Source organism: Aspergillus undulatus, assembly GCF_047715775.1.
Source record: "Aspergillus undulatus strain CBS 261.88 unplaced genomic scaffold BDV17scaffold_27, whole genome shotgun sequence".
Taxonomy (NCBI): Eukaryota; Fungi; Ascomycota; class Eurotiomycetes; order Eurotiales; family Aspergillaceae; genus Aspergillus; species Aspergillus undulatus.
This window is the reverse complement of record NW_027396631.1, coordinates 142,769-158,333: the sequence shown is the minus strand read 5'-3', so window position 1 is coordinate 158,333 and position 15,565 is coordinate 142,769. Positions and strand designations below refer to the sequence as shown.

The following is a 15,565-nucleotide window of genomic DNA, read 5'->3' as shown; positions in this document are numbered from 1 at the left end:
AGTTCGACACCTTCGAAGAATACATCAACGCATGCCACTTCTTCGGCTTCATCACGAACAACAGCCTGAATCTTGGCGAGCACTCCGTCTCAAGTGAGGGTTCGTTGACAAACAGACCCGGGATAGAATCATGTGGCCTGTCACTTCGCCGTTCGAGACAAGCCCGCTCCCGTTCTTGAAGTGCTGGTTTGGAATTCGGATGAAGGGGCATGGGTTCTCGCAGTCGCATATTAGGTCCATCGTTGAGGCGAGGAGGTTGACGGTTCAGAAGCTTCCTTGATTGACTAGGAATTCAGTCAGTTGACTGCATATATACTGCCATCTACTTTGCCATTTACTTTTATCTCATGAGATGCAGGCTATTCTGAGTCCAATTGGGTACAGGAACCTGGAACTGGGTTTCATATTTGACTTTCATAGATCTCATCTCTCATATCCATTACCTACATCGGCCGCGGATAGATTTCCTGCCTGTTTATCTAAACGAGCATAGATCGTGGAGTGATTGATATTCATCATTCTCCTCTTATCGAATTGAATCTATGGATTCCTATTTGGACTCCCTGTGGATTTCGCTAACTCAAGACAAGAAGTAACTCGAAACACGGACGATATCATTAATAGTAATAGACCAGAACCCTATATACTCAGTAAAGATAAAAGAAGAATATGTTGCATAGCTAACAATACCAAATATAGCCTGGGAAAGGTTGAAAGAAGATGAAGATAAGGTAAGCAAAGCAAAGGCAGACTCCAATGATGCAAGTTACCCGGGTTGAGTTAATTTCCAAGGGCTGAGGCTGAACATGATAATGGGGTGGAGTCATTCAGTAAGCTTTTGACTCGATGAATCGAGGTAGAGAAAAAGAAAGGCGTCTATGTCTAATTGCCTATCTTTATGCGTGCGTGTTCGTGTTTTGTACTTTGCAGGGACAGTGACAGGGACGGCCCAATGTCAAGAGGTGTATGTACATCGTGGATCTGATTTTCAATCTCATTTCCAGGTCCCAGCTCGGGTAGTGCTTCGCTGAACTAACAGACTGGTTTATATTGAAGCAATCACGACGCTGGTTCTGGCGGGATGCGGAAAGTCTAATACCACGTGGTATGGGTAGAAGATATGGAACCGAACGGTCTAGGTACGGACTCAAGAGGCGAGGTTGGGACATTCACCCTTAGCGCGTTGGAAGGCATTGGCAAAGAGATCCTGCATGGCGAGGTAATGGAAGAGGATTCCGCCAAGAACAGCAAGATGCCAGATGTTGTGGCTGCCGCCGGCGTAATCGAAGAGACCTGGGCGCCAGCGCTCCGGGATCTGAGAGGCGTAGACGCAGGCGCCAACAAAGTAGACGAGGATGCTCTTCATGACGGGCGCGTAGAAGTACAGGCACCAGGCGAAGCTGCGGGTGTAGGAGAGCTGGGCGAGCGGGGCGAAGCCTGTAAGGGCGAGGGTGACGTAGAAGGCAACGCGGATCCAGGCCCAATCTGCGCGGTTGAAGGTTGGGTGCCAGGGTAGGATGACGCCGCCGATGCCGAGAGACATGGTTAGGAGAATGTAGATCCAGCGAGAGGTGGGTTCGCAGTAAAACGCTGTGTATTCGGTTGTGACGATGGAGGCTGCGACGAGGAGGGAAATGCCGGTGTAGTCGACGCAGGCGAAGCGCTCCATGAGGGGTTGGTCAGCGATGCTGTTCATTGTGTGCCATAGGGTGCTGCAGACCAGGCATTTGCAGGCGGCGAAGAAGAAGACCGCGGTGACCAGCATGTCGGCGTTGGTGCTTAGGTGGAAGTTAGGGTTAAGCGGGTAAAAGTAAAAGGCGATGGAGAGGACGATGACGAGGCCAATTAGGTGTGACCAGATGTTGACGAGTTCGTTGGAGAAGCTGAATACGGAGGTGAAGCATTCCACCTTGGACGAATGGAACCGGTAGCCAGAGAGAATATGAGGGTTTATCCGCCAGGGCGCGGGCAGATCGGAGTATCCGATTAAACGTTTCTCTTTGGCTAACAGGACGGCTCGATCGATGTTTTCGCGGAGTGCGTCCTTTACCTGGCGAGCCCGTTCCATCCCCTCGTCCATCACCTCTTTCGCCTGCACCAGCTTCGAGTCGACTGCTTTCCAGCCATCGTCAAAAGCCCCGTAGACGCCGCGGCCCCTAACCGCATGGGCGCGAGACTCCAGATCCGTCAGGAAGGACTCCATCAAACGAATGCCCGCTTGAGCCTTTTGTTCCAGGGTTTCCTTCGTCGCCAACGCCTCGTTATAGCGGTCCTCTAGCGTCTCCACCAGAATCTTGGCCCTCTTCTTGCCGCCGCCCATCAGCTCCCCTGAGGCATGGGAACACGAATCCCTCACAGCTTCTAACGTTGCGTAGGCCCTGCGTAGGCTGGTATCAATCTGAACCATGTGTGATCGACGGTATTGTTCGATCCAGTGAAGACGTCTTTCCAATTCCGTGAGGAAGAGTTCGACCTGCCATCCGGTTAGATCACCGACGTGAAAAGCACAGCTCAAGAATTGAGTCGTACCCGCAGGAAAATAGCGTCCGCATCGTAGTCGCAGGAGAGCTTCCTTGCAGTGTGGAAAGAATGTCTTCGCTTGCGATCTCGGAGCAGGGCGGTCTCTTCGGAAGGCGTTGAGTACGCCGAGGAGATTGCATTGTCGAGATGCGACTCGATCGTGACAGATTGCGTTGAGCAAGCCATGATATAGATAACTCGCGAGCAACGTCTTTATGAAATCAAGCGTACATAGCCTAGACCGGGCGTGTTAGGAGCAGGTGGCGGGTGTTTTGACGGGGCTTGCGGCATCGGGGCAGGTGACGACAAGACTTACAGGAATGAGGAATAGGAGGAAAGATGTCAATAATAATGAGGGAATAATGCCAGAGATCTGAGGATATAGAGGAACTGAGGGAATGGACGTCCTGGGAGGCAGAAGAGGAGAGAGAAGACGAGGGAAAGCCGGGGGTTGGAAGGAGAAAAGAGTGGGGAAGCCTTCATTAATCAATTTATCAACCTCCAACGCTTTTCTCCAATTTCGCGACTGCAGCCAAGGTTTTTAACTCACAATCTATCCTTACAGGGCGGCGAGCGTTCAGGCATTCAGTGTCGATCTCGACCACTGCTCGACGTCTTCCAGAATCCAATCCGTTGGCGCGTTCTCTCCACGTTCAGCCCACCATCCCACCGGTTTGCACCCAAGTGCTTCTCTCCGCCATCGTCATTCGTCGTTCGCCCGTCATTTGCCATCGCCCTCTTTCTCGTCAATTCGCCATGGCCGCGACCGCTATCAGAGATATTGTCTCCGACCCCTCCTTGCTGCCCGTCCTAAACACCGCCGCCGAGACTCGGGATCTTTGCCAGAAGCTGTTGTCGCTGTTGGACCCGTCCATCACCCCCGACCAGATTGCCGGATCGCCACAGACTGTCCAGAAGCATCTCTTTGCTCTTCTTGCTCAGCTCCGAGGTCAGAATCGCGATGCCATCTTCCGGGTTCGAGATACCAAGCAGCGCACCGCCGAAGCCCGACAGGAGATCGATCGGTTACATCTCCAGCTCCAGAACTTGTATTATGAGCAGCGGCACTTGACTGGGGAGATTGCCGCTTGCGAGTCTTACGAGTAGGTTGCTCCTATATGAACTATTCTTCACATTGCTAACAATTTGGTCTTCTAGTCACAAATATCGTTCGCTCCCTTTGATAACCGAAGACGAATTCAAGGCGCTGTTTCCCGAGCACAACGAGTCGAATGAGCATGAACTGATGGTCGCGCGGATAAGCCATGAGCATGCAGAGCGAGAAAAGCTTGAACAGGCCCGACAGGAGCTTCTCAAGCGCAAGCAGGCCTTGATCACGGAGAACAACAAGCGGAAGGAAGATCTTGCTAGCCTCGACCAGGATCTTGAGAAGTTCATTGACGTACGTTGTGTCCATATCCTAGTGTTGTCTACTTGCTAATCGTGTTTGTAGGCTGCGAAACCCATCCAGAAACTTTTCGAGAAGGAGTACTAATCTTGATTTAATGGCGGCGTTGGTTCGTTCTCGGTCTACCATTCAATTTGCCTGGAGTTCGGCGCATCAATTTGATACCCAGAAAACAGATATCGAGACTAGATAGAGGCAATTTTCTTAATATGTAATCTACATTTTCTGGCTGGAAATGTCGTTGTATTAATCGTGTTGCTCTCCAGCTGTAGTCTGTATACTTCCCCAGGCTCTCCGCCTTCAACCTACGGCAACATTCAACCACCACTTGGCTTTCGGCTCACTCCGCGAATTACTCTTCACCTCCACGCAAGCGAACGCGGTGCAGCTTCTGCTTTAAAAAAAGCATGTCCGGCCTGTCATGAGTGAAAAGCCAGAAGACCTAGGGTCTTCGCAGACCGAAATGGCCCCCAAAACCTCCGCTTCGACCCTCCCCCCTCCGGAGAAGCCCAGCGCTATTCAACAACGATTCAAGGTCGTGGCCGCTTTCTGGGCTGTGATACTTTTCCTGGGCTTTCCAATATGGTGGAAGACGACTTCCATTTATCGTGCCGAATTGCCCGTGCAGGAGATGCTCGATTGGGCTGGTGGAAAGGTGACTCCTTAAGACTCCATGACTTGCGCGGAACAGCTAACTGACGGGATTTCGTAACCAGAGCTGTCGTCCTGTATTCCCGCTCGAAATTCGATTTGATACCCCTCCGCTACCAGAAATTGAAGCGCAGCAACTTCTCCGCATTACCCAGCACACCCTAGATGATCTGAACGAGTTCTCCGCTCACCATCTGCGGTTGAAGCTGGCCGACGAAGAGGCACAGCAAGCGACAGAGAAAGCTGATACAGCTTTGACAGTTCGTCTTCAAGCACAGGATGATCTCTCGGGTCCCCGTACGGAGCTTCAGGCGGACACCACTACGCTCGATGTATTCTATCCACCCAGCCAGATCCCACCTCCTTCTTCGTCCAACTCGCCCCTATCGTCGTTCATTGCCGGTGAACTGCAGCGATTATTCGCGGAGGAGAAGGCAATCATGGCGCACATCCTGTCAAACAATGCAATGGGCAGTAACGTCCCTCCACCGAACAGCAAGCAACAGATATCCCCACAGCTTGCAGAGAGCATCACGAAGCGACTGAGACGGTCAATGAAGTATGCGGAGACATACCACCTTGCTTTCTCTCTCTTCACGCCCGGGTCCGCTCCCTCCTCCTGGGACATCGAGTCCGCTGTCCAGGAATACATATCCCCGCTCGTTCAGGCATTATCCCCAATCAGCAACTTCACTATCGACACACAGGTCCAGCTCTACGCAACATTCTCGCCCAGTACACCAGCGCCGGAATACGATAAGACCCTCGGCGCCTGGACGCTCAAAGAAGAAAACCTCAGCGCCTTCATCAACGCCGCAGAATGGCCGCTCAGCCCAAGCATCGGCACCGGCCCAACAATAAACTTCATCCTCTACGTGCCGGCCCCCGAGCAGTCCCCGCTCCTAGTTAAAGACAGCAAAGCAATCAGCTGGACAATCCCGCAATGGGGCGGCGTCTTCATTCTTAACCCGCCCGTTCCTTCAGAACACCTCAATAACACACCTCACCTCCCCGCTTCAACCCTCACAACACCCTTCCTAACCTTTTCCCACCAACTCCTCTCCCTCCTCGGTACCCCCTCAACACCACTATCCCTCCCCCTCCGCCTGCAAACCCTAATCCGCATCCGCTCCGCAACGCTCCTCCTCTCCGCGTCCTCAACACTAGGTTCCCTAGCGCGCCTAACCCAATCCCTCCCGCAAATCCCCATCCCCGCGACCGTCGCTTCCTCCGTCTCAACTACACTTTCTCACCTCTCGCTCGCATGCGAGGGACTACAAAACGGTCGATTCCGCGATGCCCTTGCTGCTGCACGGGTCGCAGAGACCGAGGCGGAGAAATCGTTTTTCGAGAAGAGTATGGTTGGGCAGATGTATTTTCCTGATGAGCATAAGGTTGCGGTTTATTTACCGCTGCTGGGGCCGATTGGGGTTCCGCTTGTTCTGGGGTTGGTGAAGGAATTGAGGAGGATTATTACGGGTTTGAAGGCTAAAAGGCAGGTTGGGGCTGAGGGTGTGATGGGTTAGTTTGTTAGATTTGTGGTTTATTTCATTCAATTGTAGAGTATTGGCATATTTTTCAGGTATTCGTACTTCCGATGCTTACATACAAATAAAATTTATGATTTTGCGCTTATTATTACATACTGCTAGCCTGCTGCATGGTAGCAAATCGAACAAATCAATGCAAAGAAATATGCTCGCTGAAACGCAACCCGAAGCCCGAAGGGACTTCAGAAACAAAGAATGGATCACGCAATGCATGGATATATGGCCAATCGAAATATGCTATACAAGAGAGAATGCTGGGATGGTACATCAATATGATCATCATATGAAAACAGATGAACGCTAATAAGGCAACTGCTTACGCCTCCCACCGCCTAATTTCTGCGGCGGGGGAAGCAAGAAACGCTGCGTCGTATTACCCGAAGCCGCAGCGCCCATAGCAGTAGCAGTACTGTTAGTCTTGCTATTAGCACCACTACCAGACACCGACTCCGCGTCTATTCGCGCCTGAGCCTGGTCTAGGATTTCAGTGAGGGTCGTGTTTGGACGCTGGGCCTCAGAGTATGGTGAGGGGCCAGGGTTCACGAAGACGCCTGGAGGCGTGTAGATGCGTATACTCTCTGAACTGGGTTGACGCTGGCGCTGAGGACGCGGCGTCTCTGGGAGCCCGAAGACGGCTGGGACTGGTGGGACGGCTGGGATGTCAGCTGCGGGTGCGGGTGCGGGTGTGGGGTTTAGCTTGGGGGTAGTGCTGAAGAGGCTCTTGACACGGGACCTGCTGCGTGAGAGGACGGAGCGGGAGTCGGAATGGCGTTTTGTGAGGAGGAAGTCTGTGCGGAAGGAGCTTTCGTCTGATGGGATAGGGTCTGATATGCCGATTAGGGTTCCTGTTGAATTGCGGAATGTGTTTTGCGCGACCTTCTCGCCGGCGGGGATATTGTTTCTTTGGCGGCGGCGGATGCAGACTATTACAAGGAGGGCGGCTACGGCGCCGAAGACGGCACCGGGGAAGAAGCCTGCTAGGACAGCGTTGGTTGGGAAGGCGGGACAGGGGCTTTCGCACGAGGATAGGTTGTTGTCTGCAACTGAGAATTGAGAAGACGTAGCGGTTGGCGAGCTGCTCGTGCTTGACTCCGTCACCGTTACCGTTGATAGATCGTCCGCGATAGAAAGAGGGGAGTCTGTCTCGTCCGCAGTTGAGGTGGAGGACGCAGACTCTGAAGACTCTATGAAGGTCTCTGAAGAATCCGTGGTTGACATTGTGGAAGACTCTGTGGCTTCTGAAGACTCAGAGCTGGATGTGAACGTGGACGTCGTCGTGCTTTGAGTCGAAGCACTGGTAGGAGTAGAAGCTGCAGGCTCATCCATAGCGCAGAAGCTCCCTTGGCAGGTGTAACCAAACGGACAGCAAGCCTTCCCGCACGCAGGCAAGTCATCGCCCAGTCTGGTGGTCTTGATGACATTGTCGGGATGGAGGCTGACATCTTGTTTCGTCACGTCGCAGGTGATGGGCTGGATATATGTGCAGTCCTGACCGTCTGGGCAGCAGATAACCGAGCTTCCATTGTCTATGCCAATGCAGGTCGATCCAGAGGAACAACAAAAATTATCTGGTAAGCCGGCGCCACTGCATTTCTGTGATGATTTGGAGCAGGTGTCTGCTCTCTTGGGGTGTAGAAAGCCGTGCTTTGCGGATGCATTCGCAGTCAAAATCATCAGAAGCATCACGATACAGTGTCTCACAGAGACATGGCGCTTATGCCCAGCCATGATCTAATGCCCTGAGGCTCTGGGGCTTGGGAAGATATCAATATGGCTGTCCAGAGCAATAGAAGTGAATATCAGGAAGTAAAGAACGAAATGAGTATCAGAAAAGACCACAAAGCATCATGAGAAAGGAATTGTCCGACACCTGACTCCGGAACCTGAAAGGTATTTGTCGCCCAGGATTGTTGCCTCCTACATCATGTTACAGAATGTCCAGGCCAGGCTCCCATAGGCGCCGCGGTCCTAGAATAGAGACAACAGATGGAGCTCATAGTTCTGGTCTAATGAGGGTGAGCGCAGAAGCGCCGAGCTGATGTGTCCTATGGGGCGACCATGCCGGGCCCGCATAATCAGGGCAGGTTTGAAATTGGAAACACAGCGCGTATAGAGAACTGCAGTAGCAAACTGACCAAGAGTAGTGGTGAAGAAGTGGTGAAGAGCCCGAAATAGATTGGATGGCCAGACACAGGTGATCTGCGACTGCTGATTGGCTGTCGTTGGCGCCTGGTTACCTCAGCCGCGCTAGTCCCGATCGGGCGGTGACCAGGGAAATTCTGCCGATTTGCTGTCAAGCAGAAGAAAGCTGCGATCTGGATCTCACGGCTCTCGACCAATACACCCTATCACCATGCTCAACAGACTGCTCCGGCCGCAGGCTTCGCTGCGTGCTGCCTCTGCCTTCTCTCAGGTGAGCCTGTCCTTCCCAATGCCCCCACGGCGTAGCTAACTTTGCGCGTTCTAGAAACCCATCTCCGCTCTCCCACGCTTCCAGACTCGCAGCGTACACCACGTCCCCGGGTTATTGCACGGCCAATACTACTCAGAGAATGGGATTCCCGAGTTCCTATCCCCAGAGGCATACGACTTCTCCTGGACACAATATCAGCGTTTCCTTGTCGATAAGCTGAACTTGTTGACACAGGGTAAGGCTCCGGACATCTGTTGTTTGGGACAGGGAAACTTCGAGATGCGCTTGATCCGAGATTAACATGCATTCTTTGATAGACACCATCGACGCCGATGCTAAGCCCGGAGAATTGCTGGTCAAGTACTCCAAGCGTCCGGAGATGGCCTCCGTCTTCAACTACGCTTCAATGGCCCACAACAACCATTTCTTCTTCAACTGCCTTGTAAGTTTGACAAATACTGAAACAATGGGGTTTGGCAATCATCTAATAGACATACTTTAGTCCCCCACCAAGACCGAGATCCCCGAAAAGTTCACAAAGGACATCATCGAAACCTGCTCTTCCGTCGAATCCCTCAAGCTCGACTTCCTCGCCACCGCCAATGCCATGTTCGGTCCCGGCTTCGTCTGGCTCGCCAAGAACCTCGAGCGCGAAGGCCTGATGCACATCTTCTGCACGTACAACGCCGGCTCGCCATACCCAGCCGCCCACGCCCGGCGCCAGCCCGCCGACCTGGCCACGCACACGCCCCAAACAGCGCTCGGCAACCAGTTCGCTGGCGCCATGGGCTCGTACTCTGCCGGCGAGAGGAACCTCGCTCCTGGCGCCGCCGACGTCCAGCCTATTCTTTGCGTCAACACGTGGGAGCACGTCTGGATGATGGACTATGGTATTGCCGGTAAGGCGGAGTACCTGGAGCGGTGGTGGGATCGGATCAACTGGGAGGTCGTGGCGGATAACTACAATGCCCATGGGACTCCTCGTCCCGGACGCGGTTTGCGCTCATGAATCGATGGCGCTTGATCTGAGTGTTTGTTTTAGAGAACTGTATTATATACTTGGTTAGGATTGTTTCAATAATGTACAGCGACGGTTGCGTAGAAGACAGCATAAGTCCTTGAAATGACCATTCAACATTCGCTCATGCAGTAGAATATGAATATAGTACAACTCTCCCCGGTAAGAACCAAGCCCACCCCTACCTATACATCTATACAAATACAATGACATACAATACATCCCACCCAAACACCTCAAAGAAATCAAATCACCTTACCACCCATCCCCACAAACCTCCCCAACCCTCCTCTCAAACGCCTCAATCATAATCCCCGCCATCTGCCCCTCAACAGCACTAAACATACTAGCATAAAGCTGACTCTTAAACGCGAATCGGATCTCCAGCTTCACTGTCGTCCTATTCTTCCCCTCGGGGACAAGTTCCCACCGCGTACTCAGGTACTCAAAGATCCCCTCATCCGCACCAGGGAATCCCGCGCCCTTTGCGAGACTCGCGAGCGCACTTAGCCCTGACTCTGATGAACCAGACCCAGACCCTGACTGTGCTTGCGCAGGGTCAATATATCTCTCACCCGACCGCGCCTCCACAACCCCCTCCTCAGGCCGACACTCAACCCGCGACGTAAACGTCTCGCTTAGCGGTCCATATCCGACAGTGAGGTAAGCCTGGCTCGGAAGACCGGTTTTCTCATCGCGCGCTGTAACCGTTGATGCGGTGAGGAAGGGTAAGAAGGAGGAGTAGGATTCCACGGAGGAGATTACGGTGAAGAGCGGTGCGGGTTCGTAGGAGAGGGTTCGGGTTGCGGTTAGGGTGCGGTTGTTGTTGCCGTTGCCATTGTTGGAGGCTTTTGGGGATGGAATAAATGAGGAGAGGAAGGTTCGGTTTTGGGTGATTTGGCCCCGCGAATTTTGATGTGAGGGTGATGGGTGTCTGCGATTGAGCTGGGGTCGTTGGAGGTGAGGGTAAGGCTTATAATAGGTTTGGAAGTGGCGGCATGTCCGTGGTTCAGTGCGGAGGGAAGGTTTCGGGGTTTGTGGGAGGAATCGGAGTGATATTGGACGGTTCATGGAGTGTGCGAGGTGAAGGTTGTATTCTCTTTTTTTTTTTTTTTTTTTTCGTGGCTATCGTTGCATTATCGTTTGGTGAATCAGGTTGGTTGTCGACTTGTAGATCTCGAAATCTTGCACAAGCCCATGGTTTGGAACTGACGTGGGATAGCTGAGTCAGCTACTGCACAAAACCTAGTGGCGACTACTCTATACTGCATAACTTTAATCTTAACGCCAAAGTGAAGACGATTCGTAATGCTCTAGATATAAAAGTTATTCAGTGCCAGGCACAAATGCAGCCGCGATACAGAGCTGTGTCTGCCCCCGGCATCGCCCTCCTGGAGGGCAAAAGAGTTTCACAGCAAGATTTCTCCCATCAACTTCCATGCCCAGCTCATAGTGCAGCTCGTAGAACGGCCCTTCAAGCCCGAGCTTGATTTCTAGCAGACCCTCTTCCTTCACCCTTTGGAGGTCCACCTGCAGTAAGCCGAAGCTTTCGGCCCCTATGCTCCATTTGATCGCCGTCAGACCATGTGTGAATTAGGCAGCAGATTGGGGAACCCGGGGTAAGTACCTCTATTGTTCTGATTTGATATTTGGTAGTGATCCTGTGCGTTGTCAAAGTCAGACACGTAAATGCGTTGAGTGATTACAAGTTCCTCGTCGAATTTGAATGTCTGGTAGTTCCGGCTTCTGAAAGGCTGCTTGGTTCTGAGGACTTGGTTCTGTGGCCAGTTAGGAAGAGCCTTCAGGTCTAATTCTAGATACTTATTCATTTTTTCATAATTTTTAGAATTATTTAGAAAGGGGATATGGATACTGTGTACCTTTTTTATGACCCAGTCCAAGACATTATGCACGTATTTTTTGCCATCCGTGGAGTTATCTGTTGGAGTGACAAGTCGATGAGCTGGTAGCTTTGGATTGTACTCTTCTATTTGAAGAAACCCAAAGTTCGATTGAACGATACGCTTAGGTCCATCGGCTTTGTTCAGGGCGCGGAAGACAGCCCCGTGCGAGACATCTGAAGCGGTGTCACTTTTCGTTCGACAGGTCAGTAACAAATGCTGCTGTTGATGCGGTGAGGCGACTCACATTCTGTGAGGAGTCATAATTTTCAGCTCAAATTCCTTTGCAATGTGGCTTCGAAGGATGGGAGAGGCGGAAAAACCGCCGACTAGAAGGATTTTCTAGAAGACGTATTCATATCAGCGTGTGTTTCGCAAGGGCCTTGCTATGGCGCGTGATTCCATGAGATGATGTATACTTCAACCATCAGGCCCTTTGCTGCCGCGGCATTGATCTGCTGGCGTATAAGCTTGCTTATGCGATCCAAGCTCCATTGAAAATATTCCGCAATTGTCTTTCTAGATCATATATTCAGCATGTAAAATCGAAGGCCGGGGTGGCAACGGAAGAGGAATTGAAGTTCAGTGTCGGATCAACATGTGGTGCACACACCTTGGAATATAGATTACAGAGTTACCAAAGCCCCTGCTGTCGTCTTTGGTAAGCCCGTGCATGACAAGGGATTCATTTCCATCAAGTCCCTCGTCTGGGTTGAACCGTCTTTTGACAAGGTACTCAAATTTGGTCATCAGATCGTGCTCGAGGACGTATTCAGGCGAGGGCGCCTTGAGGGCTGTGTACGGTGTGCTCTTCAATCTCTTAACTACCTCCTTCTTTAATTTCCGGTTGACGTAGCTCGAGCCACAATTGCTGCCTTTACATGTTGTCAGTGTTGAATGTAGCTCTAGATGAGTTGTTCATACCTGTTGGGGTCACGACCTCTTCCACTCGAAATGGTCGATGTTGACGCACCCGGTAAGTGATGGTGTCCTTGTAGTGGTTTGTGAGACTCTGGGCCGATTGGAGGGTGGAAGAAGTCTTACCACAGTTCCTCCCCCCGCGTCGCAGACTATGAAAACGTCACCTGTCTTTCAACCCGGCGTTGGTCTAGAACATGGTACACTTTGTTAAGGATCCAAGCACCTACCTCCAGATCTTTCCTTCCTGGGAGCGCCTCAAGAATATACGCCGCGGCAGCCTCGGGCTCATTGAGAATGTACAAGGGCGAGAGATTACCGAAGGTGATTTCCTGCGCTGCGTCCAGCACAATCCGCTGCATGTCGCGGATCGCCTTTGCGGTCCATCCAGCTGGCGTGCAGAACACGATCTCAACCTCGCAATCTTCATCGAATGCCTCTATCCTCTCCAGATAGCTCTTGCTGTGCAATAAGAGTTCGCGAATATAGTCCCTGATCACGTCTTGGTGATTCTTTCCGGCCCTGTGCAAAGTTCTCGTCAAATCCTCTTGCAGACCCTTCGTATCTTGCTGGTTTTCTGAGAGCAGCAGCTTTGCGCACTGGATAATTCGGTTCTTGTAGTTCAGTTCCTCATTTTCAATTCCCATGATGGCCTCACGGGCGTTGTACCCCCATAGAAATTTGTTTTCGAGGTACCAATTCTCACTCGGGACGTCAGGGCTGCGCCAAAGATTGCCGGCATGAGGCCAGTCACAGATGTAATCGATCTGGTGTCCACGGAGGGTCTTTGGCGGGTTGGCAGGATCAAACTTGATATAAGAAACAGAGGAAAAGGTGGTTCCGTAGTCGAGCCCGACGATGAACTTGGTTCGAGGAGGGTTGTTAGAATCGGGCGGCGGCTCGGATGTCTCCATCGTCGACTGTCTGATATCTCGCGGTCCCGTGCTACTCCCGCTCCAATTGTCCATCACAACATCATTTTGACCCTGGCCATCAGAAGCTGGAACGCCAGATGCAGGGTCTATAATGCTCGACGCACGGCGTCGCTTTCGAGACGCGTTTCGTAAAGTCATAATGCAGCCACTTCGCAAAGAATAATACCAAGACCGGGAGGCCTGAAGTCTGAAGGGCAAGACGTTTTACAGAGATTGCAAATGCAGCTCGAGATTTATGTGCGATCATGGCGCCTGCGCCGCAGCCAGCCACCTCATATCGATCGCTCAAGGCAGATTCCAGGCACTAGGCATTAAGCGCCTACTCTAGCATGAAACAGGCAAGGGCAGCAAGATCCCTGCAACCCAGGAAGCGAATATTTTCCCAGCGAAAGTCTCTCCTGCCTTCGTCAGTTGAACTCTCCCTTTCTAACTGGATACAAAACACCAGCCGGAGGCCTTTGCCGTCCTTGATCCCCGCGCAGCCGCATCATTCCTTCCGATTCAACGTGACAATGCCGGATGACAACTTACAGGTGGCCATTCCATCTCGGTCTCGGTCCATGAAAGGCTGGGTCATGTTGTCGGGGGACGAGATTCCACAGGTCGAAGAGCGTGGGGGTGTTTTGTGTGAGCGCAACATCCTCCCATCCGGAACAAAACGAAGTCGGGCGGAATCAAACCGTTCGGCTTCCCACGAAGCGAGTACGGGGTCTTCTGTTCAGCAGAAGGTCGCTTCAACATCGAGCCCATCGAGGCCATCAACTACAGGAAAGCCGCGCAGGAAAATTCACGTTGGCGTAAGAGCCCGTAGCAAGGAATATCACAGACTCGAACGAGAGATAACCCGGCTGAAAACGCAAAATGACCTTCTTGCTACTGCGGAATCTGACAAGATAAAGGAGCTTCAGGACGAGGTGGAACGGCTGAAGAACTTCAGAACCAAGCAGAACAAGGTCATTGAACGGCAAGTTTCTAGCGCTCGCCAACCACCTCCCTCGGATACCGAAAACGGAGAGGACAAGCTACTGCAGTCCAAAGAGTACGAAATCGAGCGGCAGAAGAAGAGAATCCTTGAATTGGAATCTAGCCTAGACAAGGCTTTGGGGTTTGAATTTCGCCTCTCCAGGTTCCAGGACGTGGACATGCCTACAACAACTGCCAACTTTGAGCGTAAGATGAAAGATATTGAGCTTGGGATAATTCGTGCAGCAGAATTGCTCCACAGCTGTTTATATCCTCTCGACAAAATGCCTTTTCCTATCACTATACACCCTGAACTCGGGGACTTGATCAAGAGATCAATTAAGGATGAAGAAACTTTCCACTTCGCGCCAAACTTGGCGTTTCGAGCATTACTGTTCTGCATCGTTCGTGATAGCATACTACACTCTGACATGTGGACGGCGTTGCACATGGAGGGGCACATACTACGGGGCTACCAGAACGCTATTCAAGACTCGGGTAAGTGAGGTGACCATCCGCTGCTCTGCTCGCTCTGAGTAGAGCTCAAGTGGAAGGACCGGCTGGCTACGTCCTACCACTTCATTGCCAACCCGCGCTCACCCATCAACTATTCCCAGCAATACCCAACTTCCTTCCAGCATTCCACAAGGCCGCCGTCCTGCACGCACTCGAACACGACGCGTCGTTCAAATCAACTTTTCTCTCTTCCCACGCGGACGAACTCCAATCCTACACAATGGCCCTCTTCGACCCCCTCCTCGATCCATCCTTACTACAACTCAAAGAGCGTGATCTCCTCCGCGAGATGGGTCCTCTCTTCCGCGATTTGTTCTCGTTCCGAGCGCAGTGCTTCGCGCCTGACAGGGTTAGGTTCGAGGTACTGCAGTTCAGCCCGGGGGACCGGTTCGATCCGGACATGATGGAGGCGCAGGACAAAACCGGTATGAGGGTTGGTGTACCGGAGAGGGGCGCAACCGTCAAGCTCTGTGTGCATGGGACGGTTGTAGCCCATAGAGTTCAGGATAAGGGTGTATCGGCGATGCAGAAAATTAAATTATTAAGCCAGCCATTTCTGTCTCTGGGGGCTGAGAGTGGTGGGAAGGATGGAAGACGGCCGGGGAGACCGAGCATTAGGGCATCTGGTGAGATGTTGAGCGATAAGGCGATTGTCATACTTAATGATTGACGCTTTCCGTATACTTATTGAGTAGCTTCAAAGTGGGAGAGGTAAAGTAAAGATGCAGACGGAATGCGCAGAACAGGAATAAATAATCAGCAAGCCACCACG

General features: G+C 52.0%; 8 protein-coding genes across 8 annotated transcripts; 4 read left to right on the top strand and 4 right to left on the bottom strand.

The window, feature by feature from the left end:
- Window positions 1–525: 525 nt before the first annotated feature.
- BDV17DRAFT_99932 (hemolysin III family protein) lies at window positions 526–3,148 on the bottom strand. Its single transcript, XM_073765462.1, has 3 exons — window positions 3,071–3,148; window positions 2,530–2,756; window positions 526–2,473 (listed from the first exon to the last, which is right to left on the bottom strand). Exons 2-3 carry the CDS (start codon window positions 2,704–2,706, stop codon window positions 1,148–1,150), a joined length of 1,503 nt encoding a protein of 500 aa, XP_073615122.1. The 5' UTR covers window positions 2,707–2,756; window positions 3,071–3,148; the 3' UTR covers window positions 526–1,147.
- A 128-nt stretch (window positions 3,149–3,276) lies between these two features.
- On the top strand, window positions 3,277–4,015 carry BDV17DRAFT_291780 (uncharacterized protein; the record flags this gene model as incomplete). Its single annotated transcript, XM_073762196.1, has 3 exons — window positions 3,277–3,623; window positions 3,679–3,922; window positions 3,974–4,015. 3 exons carry the CDS (start codon window positions 3,277–3,279, stop codon window positions 4,013–4,015), a joined length of 633 nt encoding a protein of 210 aa, XP_073615121.1.
- A 167-nt stretch (window positions 4,016–4,182) lies between these two features.
- On the top strand, window positions 4,183–6,154 carry PIG-S (GPI-anchor transamidase GPI17). Its single transcript, XM_073758055.1, has 2 exons — window positions 4,183–4,583; window positions 4,645–6,154. Exons 1-2 carry the CDS (start codon window positions 4,350–4,352, stop codon window positions 6,103–6,105), a joined length of 1,695 nt encoding a protein of 564 aa, XP_073615120.1. The 5' UTR covers window positions 4,183–4,349; the 3' UTR covers window positions 6,106–6,154.
- A 15-nt stretch (window positions 6,155–6,169) lies between these two features.
- Window positions 6,170–8,437, bottom strand: BDV17DRAFT_264637 (uncharacterized protein). Its single transcript, XM_073758054.1, has one exon. The coding sequence runs from the start codon at window positions 7,855–7,857 to the stop codon at window positions 6,430–6,432; it is 1,428 nt and encodes a 475-aa protein (XP_073615119.1). The 5' UTR covers window positions 7,858–8,437; the 3' UTR covers window positions 6,170–6,429.
- An 11-nt stretch (window positions 8,438–8,448) lies between these two features.
- Window positions 8,449–9,646, top strand: sod4 (mitochondrial 37S ribosomal protein mS42). Its single transcript, XM_073758053.1, has 4 exons — window positions 8,449–8,542; window positions 8,597–8,777; window positions 8,860–8,984; window positions 9,045–9,646. The coding sequence occupies exons 1-4, from the start codon at window positions 8,483–8,485 to the stop codon at window positions 9,549–9,551; spliced, it is 873 nt and encodes a 290-aa protein (XP_073615118.1). The 5' UTR covers window positions 8,449–8,482; the 3' UTR covers window positions 9,552–9,646.
- On the bottom strand, window positions 9,630–10,716 carry BDV17DRAFT_264634 (ubiquinone-binding COQ10-like protein). Its single transcript, XM_073758052.1, has one exon. It carries the CDS (start codon window positions 10,629–10,631, stop codon window positions 9,816–9,818), a length of 816 nt encoding a protein of 271 aa, XP_073615117.1. The 5' UTR covers window positions 10,632–10,716; the 3' UTR covers window positions 9,630–9,815.
- Window positions 10,717–10,812: 96 nt separating this feature from the next.
- BDV17DRAFT_264628 (Hsp70 family protein) lies at window positions 10,813–13,520 on the bottom strand. Its single transcript, XM_073758051.1, has 9 exons — window positions 12,610–13,520; window positions 12,506–12,550; window positions 12,386–12,452; window positions 12,075–12,336; window positions 11,881–11,980; window positions 11,709–11,803; window positions 11,441–11,651; window positions 11,188–11,338; window positions 10,813–11,116 (listed from the first exon to the last, which is right to left on the bottom strand). The coding sequence occupies exons 1-9, from the start codon at window positions 13,450–13,452 to the stop codon at window positions 10,887–10,889; spliced, it is 2,004 nt and encodes a 667-aa protein (XP_073615116.1). The 5' UTR covers window positions 13,453–13,520; the 3' UTR covers window positions 10,813–10,886.
- Window positions 13,521–13,551: 31 nt separating this feature from the next.
- BDV17DRAFT_99852 (uncharacterized protein) lies at window positions 13,552–15,564 on the top strand. The gene is made up of 2 exons (XM_073765461.1): window positions 13,552–14,775; window positions 14,895–15,564. Exons 1-2 carry the CDS (start codon window positions 13,644–13,646, stop codon window positions 15,461–15,463), a joined length of 1,701 nt encoding a protein of 566 aa, XP_073615115.1. The 5' UTR covers window positions 13,552–13,643; the 3' UTR covers window positions 15,464–15,564.
- Window position 15,565: the final 1 nt, after the last annotated feature.